This window comes from Callorhinus ursinus, unplaced genomic scaffold, assembly GCF_003265705.2.
Source record: "Callorhinus ursinus isolate GAN/ISIS: 27379988/994484 unplaced genomic scaffold, GSC_fseal_2.0 scaffold1, whole genome shotgun sequence".
NCBI classification, from domain to species: domain Eukaryota; kingdom Metazoa; phylum Chordata; class Mammalia; order Carnivora; family Otariidae; genus Callorhinus; species Callorhinus ursinus.
The window spans coordinates 115,720,933-115,740,713 of record NW_027397063.1 but is presented as its reverse complement, the minus strand read 5'-3'; the positions used below and the strand labels follow the sequence as shown (position 1 = coordinate 115,740,713).

Sequence of the window (19,781 nt, the reverse complement as noted above, 5' to 3'; positions counted from 1 at the left end):
GTCCCAGGATCAAGTCCCACATCGGGCTCCCTGCTCAGCAGGGAGTCTGCTTCTCCCTCTGACCCTCCTCCCTCTCATGCTCTCTGTCTCTTATTCTCTCTCTCAAATAAATAAATAAAATTTTTAAAAAATAAAAAAATAAAATAAAACCATCATAACAGTTCTCCAAGAAGCATTCTTGGAAATGAGAGTATTAAACACTCAAGGAATCCACAAGGACACATAAATTTTACAATACTTAAATAGTTACAATATATACAGATATATGGGAAAATATCTGGGGTGGGGGGGAGATCAACCTTTGTAATAATCTCTCAACCAGTTTTACCAAAATAATGAAAGAGAAAAATAAAAAGAGTACAGAACCCATCAGATGTAAAATATGTGGCATACTACAAAAGACAGGAAGCAGTTTTCTGCTTTTGCTGATAATGCAAGCAACATAAAATAGAAAGGATATCATAAAAGATACATTCCTATATACTAATTAAATGTTTCCACAACAACCTAAATTTGCTTCCCAACAAGTGGACCCATATTGAAACCAATTAGACAATAAAAAGCTACCAGAAAATCGTATTAAAGTTCTAAGGAAAGGGAGGAAAAGAATAAATGACAAAACTTTGCTTGATAAAATGGAATCATTATATTCCATGAGAATTTCTTAAAATCATTACTAAAGAAACTTAATAGTACTTAAAGTACTGGTTAAAGTACTCAAAAAAAAAGTTCTTAAGTAGGAATTTTCTAGGTTCACTTATGTTAGTTACTGACTCTAAAGCCTTCCCTCAATCACTTTTGACTACGGAAGCTTTGTTAAAAGCAATAAGAGGGATGCCTGGGTGGCTCAGTCGGTTAAGCATCTGCCTTCGGCTTGGGTCATGATCCCAGGGTCTTGGGATAGAGTCCCATATCAGGCTCCCTGCTGAGTGGGGAGCCTGCTTCTCCCTCTGCCTGCCCCTCCCCCCAGTTGTGCTCTTTCGCTCTCTCTCCAACAAAAAAATATATATTTTATTTATTTATCTGTCAGAGAGAGAGGGAGGGAGAAAGAGAACACAAGCAGGGAGAGCAACAGAGGGAGAGGGAGAAGCAGGCTCCCCACGGAGCTGAGAGCATGATGTGGGGCTTGATCCCAGGACCGTGGGGTCATGACCTGAGCCGAAGGCAGATGCTTAACCCACTGAGCCACCCAGGCAACCCAATAAATAAAATCTTTAAAAAAAAAAAATAAAATAAAATAAAAGCAGTAAGAATTTTGTTGCCAGCCAAATCACATTGCTCTGAAGCTCTTGGATCCAAAACAGGATGGTAACTTATAGCAATGACAAAACATGTGACTCATGACAGGTGGCACATTTGATCTTGAAAAGGCACTCTCAAATGCTGCAGACAGAAAATCAAATATTCTGTTTAGGAATGCAGTCTTGGATTCTGCTAGGCACATTTTTCCTGAACCATGAGGGCAAGTCTTTTGTATGAAGACTCAATCTAACCATATTTATTTCAAATATACTTTATAGGTTTCCATTCTCTACAGCATGACCAAAAAAGGAAAAAAAAAATGTGGCCATATTTTAAATATTCTCAAGAAAAAAATCAATGAAAACATGAGTGTGACCTTGAATGGGGGGGTCAACTTTTAATTTACAAAAGGCAATAAAAAGCAGAAACACAATGAATGACAGGGGGCAAGGGGAAAGAAGCTAATTAAATGACAAGATTGTTCAACATGTTTAAGAAAGTATTCATTCCTTTTTGTTACCTCCTAAAACATGTCCTAATGATCAATTTTTTTTCTGTTATGTTTGGCACTATAAAATTTCTTTTATCATATTATTACATGATTCTATCAACATTTGCCTGGGTATGTCTCAGAAACATGAAAAACTGGTAGATGTTAATCCTTTAAAGTTTAGTAGATCCATTACAAATCAAAAGAAATTTTATTATTTTTTTAAATATTTTATTTTTGAAAGAGAGAGAGAAAGAAAGAGTGAGCATGAGCCCAAGAGCAGGGGGGAGGGGCAGAGGGAGAAGCAGACTCCCTGCTCAGCAGGGAGCCTAATGCAGGACTCCATCCCAGGACCCTGGGATCATGTGGCGCCCTCAAAAGAAATGTTAAAGTTCAGTATTCCAAGTCAGGTTCCACAGCACTCAAACTCTCCGGAGAGAGCTTAGTGTCCTGGGAGTTTACCTGGGGCACACTCAGGACTATTGCAAGCAGAGAAAGGAAGGAGCAGAGGAAGAACAAGTTAGACTGGAATATAATGACAACAAAGGCCTCAGATGACCCCACTGGAAGGTGTGAGTGAAGCTAGGAACTATGATGGCACTTCAGAGATGTCCCATGATGGGGGCAAGGGAGCCAGGTCTTTAATGGACTAGTCTTTAGACGGAGGCTACTCCCAAGGGGATGTGAGCCTGGCTTGGCTCTCTTCAAGCCAAGGGCAATTCCCAGGGAGGTTTGACAGCCCCAGCAACATTCCCAGTAATTAACAGAATGAAGTCCTTCAATCCTGAAGTGGGGATTTGAGTAATGCATACAGGGCATCCACTATAATTAGTTAATTCTGTAACTGTCCAAATCTCATCAATTTTGAGTAAAAAAAAAATGTAATAATGCTGTGCCTTTAAAAGTGCCTTGGCCCTCTATTTCTTAAAGCTATAAAGAGACTAAGTATCTAGGTTCTTTCCAGCTCTAAAATTTGATGATTCTAAGATTTTATAGCAAGACCTATAAAGAATGCATCAAAAGTCTTAAGGTTGGATATCATTAATTGTTGAGGTGATAGGTATATTAGAGCTCTATTTTGTATGTTGACATTTTCTATGTTAAGTTACAAAATAAAATCCAATACTTGCATGTTTCCACTTCCCCTCATATTTTCACATTTCCAAATTACCAAAGGCTTTACATATTTAAATATTCTCCCTCTTTCCCCACCTCCCATTCTCCCCACACCCACTCCCCTCCAACACACACACACACACACACACACACACACACACACACACACTTACACACCCATTTATACCCTTTTCCTCTTTCCTCCAAGATAATCCTTCCCTCCTCTACTGCTTCTGGCTCCAATCCTCCCTTCAGTTACCCACCTAACTGTATTCATACCCTCTACTTTCACCTTCAACCTTCCTTCCCGATAGCAATGTACCCTCCAGGTATTCGTAAAGTATTTCCCTAGATTCAGTCTTCTAATAGACGGTAAAAATTGCTAATCCCAAACCAATGTGCATTTCTGGTTGCTCATTCTTCCTTAAAATGCTCTCCTTCCTTCTCCCCTAACACTTGTCTCCTCCACCTCTTTTACATCCTCTTCCTCTACTTTCTCCTTAGTTTCAGTATTCCCCATGTTTCTGTATTAAGATCTATCCTTCTTACTCTATTCCAGTATTCCACAGTAATCTTGGGTCACAGACCCCTTCAAGAATCTGATTATATACATATGCAAAGACACAAACTGTTGCACAGAATCTCATGGGGATCATGAACCTTTTTGGAAAGATAAGACACCCCAAGTTAAAAATCGCTCCACACAGTCCTTCCAGAGTGATCTGCACATAAATTGGTTCAATTACCATTTATAAACTGGTGACTTCTGAATCTTTACCTCCAGCTCAAATCTCTGCTGACCCCAGACCCACTTATCTAACTGCCTACTAGAAATTTTATGTCTCCTTTGATCACCCACAGACAACTCAATGAGCAAAAATAAACATACCTCCCCTAAACCCCTACCTAAAAACCTGCTCCTCCTCCTGCATCCCTTATTCTCTTGGATGCTGACATTATTCACCCAGAAATCAAACTAGATAAGCTTGGTACCAACTATCTAGACTCTTCACCAGAATTCCACATCCAGCATATAGCCTCTAAGTCACCCTTCAAGTTTTATTCCCATGACTACTACCTTAGTTGAACCCTCATCATTTCTCACCCCAAATACTGCAAGTTTTCTAACATCTTCCTGCCTCGACATCACCTGCTCCAATCAGTCCACCCTCCACACTATCACAAATAATGTTTCTAAAACACAAGTTTGCTTATGTCTTTCTTTTCAAAACCCCTCATAAAGGCGTAAAAACTGCCAAACACACACAGACACACACACACCACCTTCAAGCAGCCTTTAAAATCCAGAGTCTTTGGAAGACATATAAGGCCTTTCAGAATCTGGCCTCCACCCAACCTCCCCACCCAAAACTTCATACCATTAAGCTTTCTCCATACTCCATTCCATTCCATACAAACTTCATACTCATTCTCACCTACTACTGACCATTCCAAAACATGCAATGCTTACTCATTCCTCTGTGAACTGCTCTTCCTAGAATGTCCTTCTTCCTTCCTTGATTCTTACCCTGCAGTTTGTTCAAAAAAGCACTTAGCACATTCTCCAATATATTACAACACTTATCACATTATATTGCCACCATTCACTGGGTCTCACTTATTCAAGGCCAGAAACTTGTTTATCTCTTTATCTTTAAACCAGTGTTGGCACATAAGCAAGGACCTAATAAATATACAATGAATCATAAAAAGCACATTAGAATTGGGAGTGACCTTGGAAATTAACTTGTTGCATTTTAACCAAGATAAGACTTTCACAAGATTAATAGCTTGTTACTGGCAATAAGGAATAGAAGCAGAATCTATTGATTCCCAACCTAGAGTTCTTTATACCAGCACCATCCCTACTTCTGCTATTAAGTCCACGGCATGCACAGAGACAATTTTAGTTTCCTTCCATTTATCAAAAAGAATGATCACTAAAATTGGGCCATAGGAGAATCAATAATTAACCATAAGATGTACAACCTTTTGGGGAAAAGAAGAAACAGGAATGGATACTGGCAATAATGGATAGTGAGGGAACGGGAGCCAGGGAAAGTCAAAGGGGAGAACGTTCAACAATAGTTTTGTGAGGGTCAGGAAATCCTTACTGCACAGAAACTGGAGCTGCAAGAGTCCTGCCTGGATTCTCCATTTACCAACTTCAATTTCTAAAGTTAACCTTAAATGTTCCAAGCAAACACATAAGCTATATAAAATTGTACCATCTTCTCTGTAAAGAGATTCCAATGAAAAAGCTCAGGCTATTACATACCAGTCTAAGAATTTGCAGCATTAGAAACCTTAACTGGCAATTCTGTGTATATTTTAAATGTGTGAATACATGTAACATATATGTATAACATAAGTAAATATGTAATAAATTCCTATAATAAGGATGAGATGGTTTAGCCTGGATTCAGTCTCCAAAAGCAGTATCAAGGCACACACAGAGCGGGAGAATATACTTCTACCAGTGTCAAAAGTCTGACATAGGGCCTCAAAAATAATCCTTCCATAATTCAACCCACTGATTTAAATATCTTAAGTACCTCCATTTTCCACCTTTTCCAAATGAAGAGTTAATGTTTTAGGCTATCTTCACTTAAGAAAGCATTTCCTTTTCCTCATTTAAGCAAATAATTTCTGAGGCTCAGCTATATGCCAAGCACTGTGCTTGAGCCTACCACTCCCATTTAAAAAAGGATTCTCAGACCTTTTTTACATCTCTGAATTACAGCACCAAAATTAAAGATGTAAAATATGTTTTCAAACAATAACTAAGAAGATATCTCCTAGATATATACAAGAAAATAATCTCTGAGGTCAATTATCATATGGTTTCACTTAGCTGTGGAACATAAGGAATAGCATGGAGGACATTAGGAGAAGGAAGGGAAAAATGGGGGGGGTGGAATTGGAGGGAGAGATGAACCATGAGAGACTATGGGCTCTGAGAGACAAACAGGGTTTTAGGGGGGGAGGGGGGATTGGTTAGCCCAGTAATGGGTATTAAGGAGGGCATGTACTGCATGGAGCACTGGGTGTTATATGAAAACAATGGATTGTGGATCACCACATCAAAAACTAATGATGTAGTGTATGGTGTCTAACACAACATAATAAAATTTTTAAAAAAATCTCTGAATTCAGTTAAGAACAAAAATGACAATACCACAAAAAGATCATATGTATCACTTAGCAATAAGCACAGGGAATTGACTGTTCTGGACAATTACAACTTTTTTGAGTTTTTTTTTTAAGATTTTATCAATACAGACAGAGCACAAGCAGTGGGAGTGGCAGGCAGAGAGAAGCAGGCTCCCTGCTGAGAGCAAGGAGCCCAATGTGGGACTCGATTCCAGGATCCTGGGATCATGACCTGAGAGGAAGGCAGATGCTCAACTGACTGAGCCACCCAGGCGTCCCTACAACTGTTCTTCTTAAAAAGCCTGTTTTTAGTCTTGCAAAAACCCTGTGCCGTATGTTGAAGGCTAAACCTCTTAAAAATCTTTTCATTAGGCAAAATTCATGAGCATGAGTGCTACTATAAATAATAATGGGCTCAAGTCAAAGAGAAATGAATCTGAGACCAGAGAACAACTCTCCTAAGACAGCACCATTTTCCTCTTAGTACAGATTCCTAATCCAGGTCTTTTGATTGAGCATCACTTAAATATGTTCCCTTAAACTTCCACACATTTATTTTAGTAGTAAACCAAAAAGCAAATACATGCCTCAAAATAGTAACAGGTTCAAAGGACAAAGAAGGTTTCAAAGAAATTTTTAGTTCTCTCAGTATTTAAGCTGCTACGCCCTAGACCACCAGCCCACCATTAGCCCCCTAGTATGACAGAAAAATACACATTTTTATTAAAAATAAGGAAGGAAATAATATGACAGATATGCGTAAGTCACTAAAAATGGTGATACAGGGCGCCTGGGTGGCTCAGTTGGTTAGGAGACTGCCTTCGGCTCAGGTCATGATCCTGGAGTCCCGGGATCGAGTCCCACATCGGGCTCCCTGCTCAGCAGGGAGTCTGCTTCTCCCTCTGACCCTCTTCCCTCTCATGCTCTCTATCTCTCATTCTCTCTCTCTCAAATAAATAAAATCTTTAAAAAAATTAAAAAAATAAAAATGGTGATACAGAACGAAGTATCTTGGCCACCTGACCAAGTAATTATTAAAAAATTCATTATATCAATTACATCATTTTAAGTAACAAAGTACTACTACAATGATACCAGTGACAGCTAAATATATGTATGCCAGGGAAATGGTGGGATGAAAAAACACAAATCTGTGTTTCCAGTTTGGGAAAAGAAATACAACTAGTCTGCTGTGAAATGAAAATTAACAGTTAAACACTGCATTTTTAAAAGTATGAATGTTACTCAAACCAAGTTGTTTACCAAACATCTGAGTGGTTAAACTTCAGTTTAACTTTGTCTTTGGTTAACCTAAAACTATGAAAAATACTTCCTGATGCTCTTGGAGATGTCATAGTTTATAAAGGTAATAAGCTTCACCAGTCAACTACTATTATAAACTAAAAAAACCAAACACACCATAGATTATTAAATGGATGATGTATAATCACTCAGAACCACAACACAGTCATAAGCTCAAGTCATACCTCGTTTCATATTCTAATAAGAATTAAAAGAGAAAGTCAGATGTCATTTATCTTAATAATCACTTAAGGGAGACTTTTATAGTGTTTTGTGGTTACAGAGCACTTTTGTAATATTCCATTATTTTCATATTTTAGCAAAGCAATACTGGTCTCATATTAAATTATTACCAATAAGATAATACAGGCTGGTCAGTTAGTCACAATTAAGTTGAACAACCAAACATTAATCAAATTAATCAATATAAATTCAGTTCCAAATTTCCCAACTAGCGTTCCACTGAACCAGAAGGCATAAACAGGTTTGTCCTCATATTCTCTTGGACAGTGATCCCAAAACACGTCAGTGTCTTAAAACTGAATACTGTCAAGAAACTTGCTTAACACAGCACTGCTTATATTTATTGGCACGTGTTCTTTTTTTAAGTGCACCTGTTAACCTGGCACGAGGAGAATTCCAAGACAGCACTACTGTCATCCCAGGGTTAATACTGAATCACCTATGTGGCCTCCTCCAGAATTTCTGGAGAAACTGCCCAGGAATATACATTTTTAAAAACCTCCTCATGTAATTCTTATGCACAAAGAGAATCAGAATTAGGAACCACTGAAGATACTTTTCACCTTTTCTGCCTTGATGCCGTCTTTTACAGTAACAAGAACTCCTGGGTATTTTTTCTAATCATTTAAGTGGGAAATGTGATAAAATAATTTTAAGGAAAAAAATGTAATCAGCATTTTATTAAAGATTATATTATAAAGTTCATTTTAATAAAACCTACAAATTCTGACTTCTAACTAACAAGGGCTACATCTTATTTAAATTATGTTAAAAAAATGCATTTTGGTGACTACTCTAAAATGATGTATCTTGGGCGCCTGGGTGGCTCAGTTGGTTAAGCGACTGCCTTCGGCTCAGGTCATGATCCTGGAGTCCCGGGATCGAGTCCCGCATCGGGCTTCCTGCTCAGCAGGGAGTCTGCTTCTCCCTCTGACCCTCTTCCCTCTCGTGCTTTCTATCTCTCATTCTCTCTCTCTCTCAAATAAATAAATAAAATCTTTAAAAAAAAAATAAAATGATGTATCTTGTTCGGAAACTCATTAATGCTAACATAGATTAAAAAATTGAGAATGCGGGGCGCCCCGGTGGCTCAGTTGTTAAGTGTCTGCCTTCGGCTCTGGTCCTGATCCCAGGATGCTGGGATCGAGCCCCGCATCCTGCTCCCTGCTCAGCAGGAAGCCTGCTTCTCCTCCCACTCCCTCTGCTTGTGTTCCCTCTCTCACATTGTCTCTGTCAAATAAATAAAATCTTTAAAAAAATAAAAATAAAAACAAAATAAAAAAATAAAAAATTGAGAATGTAATTTAGGGTTTGGAATTCTTGTATTTTTGAGTTGACAAGACAAAGCTGGGAGGCCAAGACAGCTTGATTTCTCCAGAGTACTAGAGATAAGATAGCTGCACAGGGAAAGAGAGCTAGAAATAATATAGGTCTTTTTTTTTAATTCCAGTTGGTTAACATACAGTGTAATACTAGTTTCAGGTGTATAATATAGTGATTCAACACTTCCATACATTACCCTGTGCTCATCACAAGTGCACTCCTTACTCCCCATCACCTATTTAACCCATCCCCCCACCCACCTCCATGCTGGTAACCATCAGTTTGTTCTCTATAGTTAAGAGTTATACCCGGTCTCTTTCAAGTCCTTTGAGTAGTAATTAGCACATGTATATGAGGAAATTACCTCAAGCTGGAGAAAGAACCCCCAGAAAGGAGCAAAGAGAACAATCCCTAATAACTCAGAGGCAGCACCTATTACCATCATTAAGAGTAAGAAAAATTCCTAATTCACAAGGGATGAATCAAATAGAGTAATCAATCAGAAGGTTCTTGCCTTAGTAGTATGAAAAAAATAGTCCCTAAAGGCAGCTCTGGTCCCACCTAACAAAAGCTCAAAAACAAGCAAACTCTTTCCAAGTAATTTAACCTCATCCCAAGAACAAGGAATACTTACATTACAAAAATATCCATCAACAAGGTAAAATATTAACAAGGTAAAATTTACAGTATCTGGCTTTGAGTCAAAATTAACTAGGCATGCAAAAAAGCAGAAAAATATGACCCATAATGAGCAGAAAAATCAGTGAACAGCAAACACCGAAATAACAGATGACAGAATTAGTAGAGCAGAACATTAAAAATTGAACTTATTTTAACCATATTCCATATTCAAAATTGTTGCATGCACCTAATAAAAGAGCTTCAAAACACATGAAGCAAAAACAGATAAAACTCCAGAGATAAACCGACAAATCCATAATTATAATTAAGATATTTCAACACCTCTCAAAAATTGACAAAATGGATAATCATAAGAATAGTTTTGGACAACACTATCAACCAACTTGTGAAAATGTTTTAACTGACCAGAAATACTGTGAACCAACAAATGTTCTCTGACTGCATAACAAAATAAAGCAATCTTGATTCTGACCCAGGTAAGGTTTTACAAACTAATTCAAGATCCCAACATTATAGAATTCTATGGCTCAAGACAGTGTCTCGGACACAACAAGAGACTTCACAAAATCTCCCATTCCTGAGGATTACAAATCCAAATGCCTACAGGAGCAAGCATCCAAAGTTTAAAAAATAAGTAAATATGACAAAAGTTAGGTAGGACCAAGGGTAATCTGGAGAGGACATACCTCCACCCCTAAGACAAACCTCCTCTCAACTACAGCCAGAGATGCCATGCCACAAGGGAACATAGATCCACTGTTGCCAGACCTTATGATTTTCCAGGAGATACCTAAAATTTGGATTTTTACATGAACTCTAGACTTTAAAATGCTGACCACCAACACAGTAAATTTTTAACCAAGCAAAAAAAATGTCTGGGAGCCAAATTCACAAACAAATATCTGCTCTAGTCCAACACATTCATCTCACAAATGAAACAAAAAGAAATCAAGTAATTTATCCCAATTGTGAAAGCAGATAATCCCATCCACCCATACTGGGCATGTACACAAAAGTTCACACTTTTAGAAGAAACTGAAACCAGGATGCTTCCAGGACAGGTAATTTAGTGATGCTTATCTTCTCAGGAAAGACATGAAAACTGTCTTCCAATAGTAGAAGGTTAAAATTTTATCAAAGGCTTCCTGAATTGTTCCAGAGAACAACAACAACAAAAAAATCAGTGGCAGACAATTACAAAAGAGACTTAGGCAAAGCGGAAGCAAGAACTTTCTAGAAAGAAAGTTTTTAAAAACTTGTCAATGATACGGTTATTTTGTAGAGTAGAATTTAATTTAGAACCCTACCCTAGAGATATTCCAGAAAGGCTTGGATTAACTTTCAAGAATGATACAGAAAAGATTATATGATGTGAAGAAATGGCTGTTTGATTTATGGTCCTTTCTGCCTAAAGCTTTAGGCAGAAATTCTCATCATAAAGAGTAATTTAGTAACATCTTCCTTGTAAGACCTATGTAAAAATTGAGCTGGTAAGCTCAATGACACCACAAAGGGATACCTGAGACAGCCCCAGCTTCTGATGAATATGATATCCTATGTCATATCCTGAATATGTTCAGTGACAGGCCGGATAGCCAACTGATTAACTGTAGAGGGTATTTAGAAATCACAAGGATGCCTGAGTTAGAATGCTCCCTTCTGATCCTGGATTTCTATATTAAATCTGACCAGAGTCCCAAATTTCAGAACATCAGATAGACATAAGCTTCAAAGAAATGACATTTAGCAGGAATGACATTTAGCAGGATTGACAGAAGTTCAAAAGCCCTTAGGTTATACACTGACCACCCACCCCCACTTTAGGTATGCCTTTGTTACATAAAGAATTTCAAAACTACTCAACTTTGCCAGAAAATGTATTTTCAAATTTGAGACCAGACAGCATTTTAAGTGCACATTTTCTATGCGTTATAACAATAAAGAAAATGGACAAATGCTGACAACTAAAGTCAGCAAACAAAATACACTAGCTAGAAAACCAGATTAAAACAACTTGAGAAAACGAGATATTCTAACTCTGCAGATTTGAAGTTTCTGGAGTACAAAGGCAGTGAATGAAAATAATTATGCTAAAATATTATGGACTGAGTCAGAGCAAGAAAAAATAAGAAAAATGGCCAGATATACAGTAATTAAATTTATCTAAGTTAATTTCCTGATAAGGGAACAAAAATATTAATCTTTAAAAAGAGAAAAGTCAGGGACACCTGGGTGGCTCAGGTGGTTAAGCAACTGCCTTCGGTTCAGGTCATGATCCCAGAGTCCCGAGATCGAGTCCCGCATTGGGCTCCCTGCTCAGCGAGGAGCCTGCTTCTCCCTCTAACCCTCCCCCCTCTCATGTACTCTCTCAAATTACTACTGTTCTTCCTTACCAGCCTACCAAATAAATGCTCCCTGGAGAATTCTTCCCAGAGAGAACAGGTGAACTTAAGTCCCAAGAAAAAAACCTGGTAAACCAAACTGCTTAACACCAATCAGGTTCACTTAAACTTTGATCCAAAGAGCTATTCAAAAGCAAGTTATATGGAGGGGAAAACTCATTTATGGTTAATTTCTGCAACTTTTACACATGCAATAAACTTACAAGCGTTCTATTATGATGCTTGAAATTTTGGTATAATATAAATGCCTCTAACACAGCACTTCCCCCAATAATTGCTGATCTACTTCTCGGTCTTCTTTGTAACGCTGAACAACATATGGGTAGTGACCATGTGTCTTGTTCATCTTTCTAGTCCAGCATTTAAAACAGATTAAGAACATAACGAGTAAGTTCTCAAGATAAAAAATGATAGTGATTCTCCAAAAATAACACAATGGCCAGCAAGCATATGAAGATAATCAACATCGTTAGAGAAATGCAAATCAAAACCACAATGACATCACCTCATGCCCATAAGAATGGTCTACCATTAAAAAAAAAAAAGTGCTAGCAAGGATGTGGAGAAACTGGAACCCTTGTACTACTGGTGGGATTGTAAAATGGTGTAACCACTATGGAAAACAGTAAGGAAGTTCCTCAAAAAATTAAAAATGGAAATACCGTACACAATTCCAGCAATCCCATTTCTGAGTATACACCCAAAAGAACTGAAAGCAGGGTCTTTAGTTATCTGCACACCCACTTCACTACAGCATATTCACAAGAGCCAAAAGGTGGAAACAACCCAAAAGTCCATTAACTGATGAATGGACATTTGTGGCAGACACACACAATGGAATATTATTCAGCCTTAAAAAGGAAGGAAACCCTTACACATGCTACAACATGGATGAACCTTCAGGACGTTAGGCTAAATTAAATAAACCAATCACAGAAAGACCTATACTGTATGATTCCACTTATATGAAGTATCTAGAATAATCAAATTCAGACAGAAAGTAGAATGGTGGTTACCAGGGCTGCAGAGGGTAGTTGGATATAGTTTCAGATTTGCAAGATGAAAAAGTTGTGAAAATTGGTTTTACAACAATGTAAATATACTTAACATTACAGAACTATACACTTTAGAGCAGTTAAATTTTATGTTCACTGCAATGAAAAATTTTAATTACAGTGATAAGTACATAAAAATAAATTCTTTATCAATAAACACTTGAAAAAATGTAGGTATAAAACATTAACATAACATTTATGTACAATTATTCAAATAGCCTTTTAAGGGCGCCGGGGTGGCTCAGTCAGTTAAGCATCTACCTTCAGCTCAAGTCATGATCTTGGGGTCCTGGGATCCAGCCCCACTTCAGGATCCCTGCTCAGCAGGAGTCTGCTTCTCCCTCTCCCTACCTCCTCCACCGCTCCTGCTCGCTCTCTTGCGTACTAATAAGTAAAATCTTTAAAAAGTTCAAATGGCCTTCTAATTTAGCTTCCATCTAAAAGATTAGTTTAAAATAAGTCACTCCAAACTATGTGTTCACATTTCATTCATGTTAATTATAAATCGTTTGCTCAGTCAAAAAGTATTTCTGCTAAAAGAGGAGAATCAGAATTCTAGAACTAGAAAAGATTCTTGAGATCATACACCCCACTAATTCCAATGTGGGTCCATAAACAATGGCAAATGAAAAAAAAGGAAAATGAAAAGTAATTTTTCATAGAGCTAATCTATTTAAAGTTAAGGCATATGCTTTATTCTGAGAATACATCTGCACCTTGGGACTTTCTCTTGTCAACAAATACCTGTTGAGCCAGTAACTCTCAGGTACAAGACTAAAAGAGTGAACAAGAGAAGAAGCAAGGCTCTCACCCTCAAAAAACTACCTCCTTTCTAGTGGAAAATAAGAATACAAATAGTAAGAAAAGATGATAGGGTTTTGTTAAGTCCTTAACATTTAAAACAAAAACCTGATCAGTCTACGTTAACCCCAGGTCAGTGGGAAACATTAATCAAAGCCCCTTCCCATTTTTTTTTTTTTAATTTTATTTAAGAGAGAGAGTGCACAAGCAGGGGAAACAGCAGGCAGAGGGAGAAGCAGGCTCCCCCACGACCCAGGGCTCAATCCCAGGACTATGGGATCATGACCTGAGCCTAAGGCAGATGCTTAAGTGACTGAGCCACCCAGGTACCCCAACTTCCCATGAGAAACTGGATGTCCAAAAGGTTTCACAACAATTCAATAAATCCAAGTCAGAACCACCTTGTTTCTAACTAAAACATCAAAAAAAATATCCATATGCCTTAGTAGAGATTCAAACATGATAAACTTACAGGACTCCAAATATCTCAAAGACTAATATTTTTCCACTTAATATGTCCTTCCAGTTCTAACAGGATTTGATTCTATATACCAAACTTGTTCTATCGTTTGAGGACTTAAAAATTTAATGAAAAACTTAAAATCCCTAGGACAGAATTTATCAAATCTCATGCCAGCAAAAGAAATTCTACTTTCTGATAAATGATAAAGTCCAACATTTAGAACAAGGGGAAAGGAAGGACACAAAAATAGTACCCACAGGAATACTGTCTTGGTCACTGTTTCTGTGACCTAGAAAGTACAGTAATTCTCTGGAGCACTGCTATCCCATGCACGAGAAGTTTCAGACAGTTTAAATATACAAAAGAACTGATAAACAGTGATAATCAGCTAATTAACATTTCAAAGAACCATGATACAAAACCCATAGTTCCAGTGAATAATCTAGGTTTGACAATAATTGATCTGACAATAGTACAGTCTCTTCCCTCACCTCCTACCTTTCTCTACATCTGTACAAGGGTGGGATATTAAGCACATAGTATGTGCCAGATACCACATCCTAATATGTGCCAGACAACAAGTCCACAGACTTGATCTCATGGGTTAAACAGGCTTTTCCCCACTTAAAAAATAAGCCCACATATAATACAAATGTAGAGAAACAAACTTGAAGGTATAATTATCCCCTTTTGTAGGTAAAGGAAACTGAGCCAAAAAGTTAAAGTAGAAGAAACAAGATCTGAACTTAACTGCAAAGTTTGTAGAGTCTCATTTTCCTTCTCTGAGTCTGTCACAAACACCAACAGGCAAGTGACTGGCAGGAGGAACACAAAAATGTACAAAAAAATAGAAAATTTTCCCTAAGATATCAGAAGAATTAGATATGAAAGCAGCACCCAAAGAGCTCTAAGTGCCTATGACTGGGACAAACGGTTAGAGGTTCAAAGGACAAATGTAACTTTTTGCTGCAGTGAGCAAGGAAGAATTCACTGAGGAGGGAGGAAATCAATGAGTTACACCATCGAGAAAAGAAGTATTTTTAGGCAGAAGAGACTTCAGAGAATAAAGGCGGGGAAAAGAGAAGGTAGACACAGGGCATGTATGTTTGAAAAGGCAAAAACATCAGCCTGGCTGAAGCACAGAAATTATATGAGAGCAGTTAAATGTAAGACTGAAAAGGTAGGATTGGATCAGACTTCAGAGGACCCGATGAAACAAACTCCCTATTTACAGCACGAAGATAGAATTAAACTTTTACGTACTTATCTTCATGAAATATGATTGCACATGCCCTATTAATTTGAGTGTATTTATGCTTTTCAGCTAGGAAAAAAAGTGAGTCTAGGACAACACCTGATACAAAGATGATTAAATGTTGGCTCTGAATTCAAATAACTGAATTCAAATATCTCCTGATAACCACAGACTTATGTACAAAGAGATGGGGGGGCGGTCGGTCAGAGAGGGTAGGCCTGAACCTACATCCAGACTGCTGAAATTTATGCCATCTACTCAATTATAATTAGGGTAAAAGTAGAAACCACAAATCTTTTCCATAGGATGCAGTAGCAGCTTGAACAAAAAGGAATAATAATGGCAAAGTCCCACTGTCAGAAAAATTCCCCTTGTGTTGCCAAAATTGGCTTTTTAAAAAAAAGCTACAACTGGGTTTTTTTAAATGTAGCTTTATCTTTAATTTCATTTTTTTTAAACCCACATTAGAATTTGGAAAAATGTTCAATTAGATCACAACTATCCTGAAGCTATTAATAAGAACTTAAAATCCCAAGCATCTACATGATTCAAAACTACCATTTCACCCTTAAATTAGGCAGTTAATTCCCATGCCCCTAGTAAAAAGGAGACTTACCAGATCTTTGAGTGTTACCTGGATAATGACATCACTCGCTATTGCTGTTCTAGCAGGCTAGGATGGGCTGCCCTTTGCCCTCTTTCCCATACATCACAAGAGTAGCAATCCCCCCCAAAAGAAAGGTTTGTTGAAAAGGAAGTTATAGGAGCTCTATCTCCTCAGTTCAAAAAATATCAAAAGCTGTTAAGACATAAAAAGAAGCACTCCGTAAAAAGTGGAAGTGGGGTAAGGGAGTACTAAAATTTAAGCTGAAAGGAAATCTGGAATCTAACCCAAAGCTCTCATTTTACACATTAAGAAACTGAGGCCCAGGGCAGTGGTGATTTGCCCAGGGCAAGTGCTTCCCTTTAAAGGTGTTAAGTGTCTGTTACCAGTCACAGCAGCACTTAATCACATTCTAACAGTTACTTAAATGTTTATGAGATTAAGTACCTGGTATGCAAAAAACACAATCTCCACCTCCTTTGCACCCCCTTCAGTGCCTTGCCCCAATGCTATTCAGAAAATGATGCAAGATTCTCAAATGAATACCGTATCCTCCTTCAGCCACTACAGCCACAAAATTTCTTTTAATTAAGATTAAAGTGAAAACCTGAAATGCCTGAATTTCTCAAGTTCTGACTAAACAAGTGCATCAGCAAAACCTCAAAACTTGGGGCAAAATAATACGAAATGGAGTACAGCACTGTTGTGTTGGGTTCTTTTTTGACAGTTCCCATTTCCCTCATATTAATATTTTCAGTCCAGGTTTTCTGAAAAAAGGTGCAAAGTTAAAAAGTAATAATGGGTACAAAATTAATCCAAATTATTAGCACCTTTGAGACACTTCCATTAGACAATTTAGCATACCTTCACCTCTCAAAACTAACTTGAAAGTAGCCTACCCTGCACAAAATATTTTTGGGGGAAAAAAACCAACCATCTAAAATAACCGTCTACTAGGTCACAACATATTAAAACCACAAAACAAGGAACAATCCTGTAAAAATCCCACCAGCTAAAAAACAAGAGTACCATCAGTCTTCCCGGGCTCACTGTTCACCATCAAACTGTCAAAGCATTTGTTGAAGAACACGGAGGAAAGTTCTGCACCGAGTTCACAGGCTGTGGATGCATCAGATTATACCACTACCCACATATAACACCAGTCTGGGGAAATGCAAACACGCCACATGTACATTTTTTAACCAGGCCTAACCACGTTTCACCAAGGTAAGTGTTGTCAGCTCTTGTAGCAAAGGCTGAAGAAAAAAAAAAAAGCACCAATATGCAAGCATACTTCACTCATTTATAAAACCATCAACAGAAATGGCAAGGAATTGACCCGAGGCGAATTAACAGTTCTGAACGTTAAAGCCGCCGTACAAAACGGTTTAGAAGAGCTATCTTTCTGAAATGCCGGGCAAAAGTCCTTTGACGAAACTAATGACCGTATACTAATACACAAATAACAAAAGCTTAATAAAAACTACCATCACACCGCCAAACCGTTCCTGTTACCAATGCCCAGATTTTTTTTAAACAAGCACTGAAAGGGAACAATAAAAAGCGTCTCACCGCAAACACAGCAAGAGAGGGACTGTCGGAAGTAAGGCAAGAGCCTGTTAATCTCTGTAAACGCCTTGGGGTCTCCGGGGTCGTAGTTGAGCACTAGGCGGCTCGCGGAAATGTAGAGAGCAGTAGCATTCACGGGGTTCATTGCAGACACTTCGACACCGTTGGCTCCCGGTTGAAAAGAAATTCCGGATCCAACTTTGTAAGCAGCCAGGGAACAATGGCGAATTTGCAACAAATCGGAGGAAATCAGAGAAGAACCACTGGCCAAAGTAGTAACCAAAATCCGTGCAAGTTTGTGGAGCTGAAGCAATCCTCCCACACATGGGGCCTTGGCGCCCCTCCTCCGTCCCTGAGACTTGCAGACACAAAAAAAATAAAGAGAGAAAGAGAAAGATAGAAACCAGCGTTCGAGTTTGTCCCAGGCAGCCTCGGAGCGAAGAACGCGGGGGCTTCGGCGCTCGGGCCGGGACTCGGCGCTCAGTCTAGCCCCGCGGCTCGGCGGGCGGCCTTCGCTGCATCTCCGGACGCGGAGGCACCTCCTCAGGGCGAGCTGGGCGGGCGCGGGAGCAGGCCCCGGCCCGGTCCGAGGGGCGGGCACGCTTCGCACGGGCTGCAGGGCCCTTACTCCATCACAGCGCCCGGCGCAGAGGTAGCGGCGACGGCAAGGAGGACGGCTCGGGCGTCGACTTCCTCAATCTAGTGCACCAAGACGCGGCGGCGGCGAATGTTGCAGTTGCGGCTGGCGGAGGCCGCCGCCGCTCTCTCCATATCGGACGCGGGGCCCGGACTGCGCCTGGCTCTCCGCCCCGGTGGTTACAACCCCGCTGTTCCCTGAGGTGGCAAAGCCGGCAGGAGAGTCCCCCACCCGATAGGGGAGGGCCGGGGAGGAAGTGCGCGGGCCGGAGGCGGCGGCGGCGGCGACGGCGGCGGGAGGGGGCGGGGAGCAGGCCCGGTCGGGCCGCGGCGGCGCCCCTCGCTCCTCAGTCGCTCACTGCGAGGTCACCAGGCGCAAGCACCGCCCCCTCACTACCCGGCCATCTTCTCCGCGCCGCACACACGGAGACCTCCTCGGCCAAGCACGACGGCCGCCGCCGCCCACGGCTCCCGCCCGGCCGCAGCTGAGGCGAGAGCTCACACCGCCAGGCCCCGCCGCCGCCCAGAGCACACAGCAAGGCCCCGCCGCAGGCCCCTCCCCCCGTGCCTCGCCGCCCTCACCCTGACTCCACGCGCCACTCTTAACTCGGTAGGGCCCGGGCTCCTGCGACCTTAATAAATCCCGCGGACTGTGCGGCGCCTCAGGCCCTGCCGGCGACGACGACCGTTACCCCAACGGGCAAAGCCACTGTCATCCCCGAGACTCCCCCGCCGCCGTCGTCGCTAGCGCCCGCACGCATGCGCAGAGCACACTCTCACCCCCTCCCCCCGCCCTTTCCTTTCCCTTCGCTTCCCTTTTCCCCTGCTTCTCCTCTAAGAGCCCCCTCTACACCCTCCCAGAGCCACCGGCTCGCTCCGCGCATGCGCACTCCAATATCAAACTCCACCGCCTTTCGCCCTTACGCGTGCGCCTTGACCGCCCACCCAGAAAACCGGATAAACACAGCACCCCGCTCACGCCAGCCCCTCCCTGCTGCCAACCCACCCCGGCTTCACAGCGCATGCCTGGCTCTCCACTTACGGCTCTTAGAGCATGCTCTGTGCAAGCCGCCTGTTCTCTCCGCCCCTCCCCCATACGTTCTCAAATTCCCTCTTAGGCGTGTGGTCTGTGGCGAAACGTTCGCTAGCTGACCCATCCTTCCACAGTTTGGGCTTTAAGCTTCTCGCACTACACTGCGTCCTCCGTGCCCGCCAACGCTGAGGCCCGGCGGGGTCGCGCCATGTGGCTAGCGCTCCGCCTTGGTGGCCTTTCCTCGCCCTAACTGACCACTGTATGAGGAAATAGTCCCGCACGGCTCCAAGCCCCGCCCTCGCGGCCTTTCTCCTGGAACGGCGCTTTCCAAGTACCGAAAGGGCGCTGCCGCGGCCTGCTTGCACAGCCCGAGCCGGGAAGATCGACAGCAATCAGCGTGGCCACGCGCCCAGCCGGCGTGCGGGCGACAGTTCCTAGATTAGGGTCGCGGC

The 19,781-nt window shown here is 40.8% G+C and overlaps 1 protein-coding gene across 1 annotated transcript in view; it reads right to left on the bottom strand.

Moving 5' to 3' along the window:
- MSL2 (MSL complex subunit 2) overlaps positions 1-19,574 on the bottom strand; it is a 33,405-nt gene extending 13,831 nt beyond the window's left edge. Inside the window, exon 1 of the mRNA XM_025881881.2 lies at positions 17,664-19,574. Within this exon, the coding sequence (XP_025737666.1) occupies positions 17,664-17,805 (142 nt within the window). The 5' untranslated portion in view covers positions 17,806-19,574. The remainder of the gene's footprint in view (positions 1-17,663) is intronic.
- Positions 19,575-19,781: the final 207 nt, after the last annotated feature.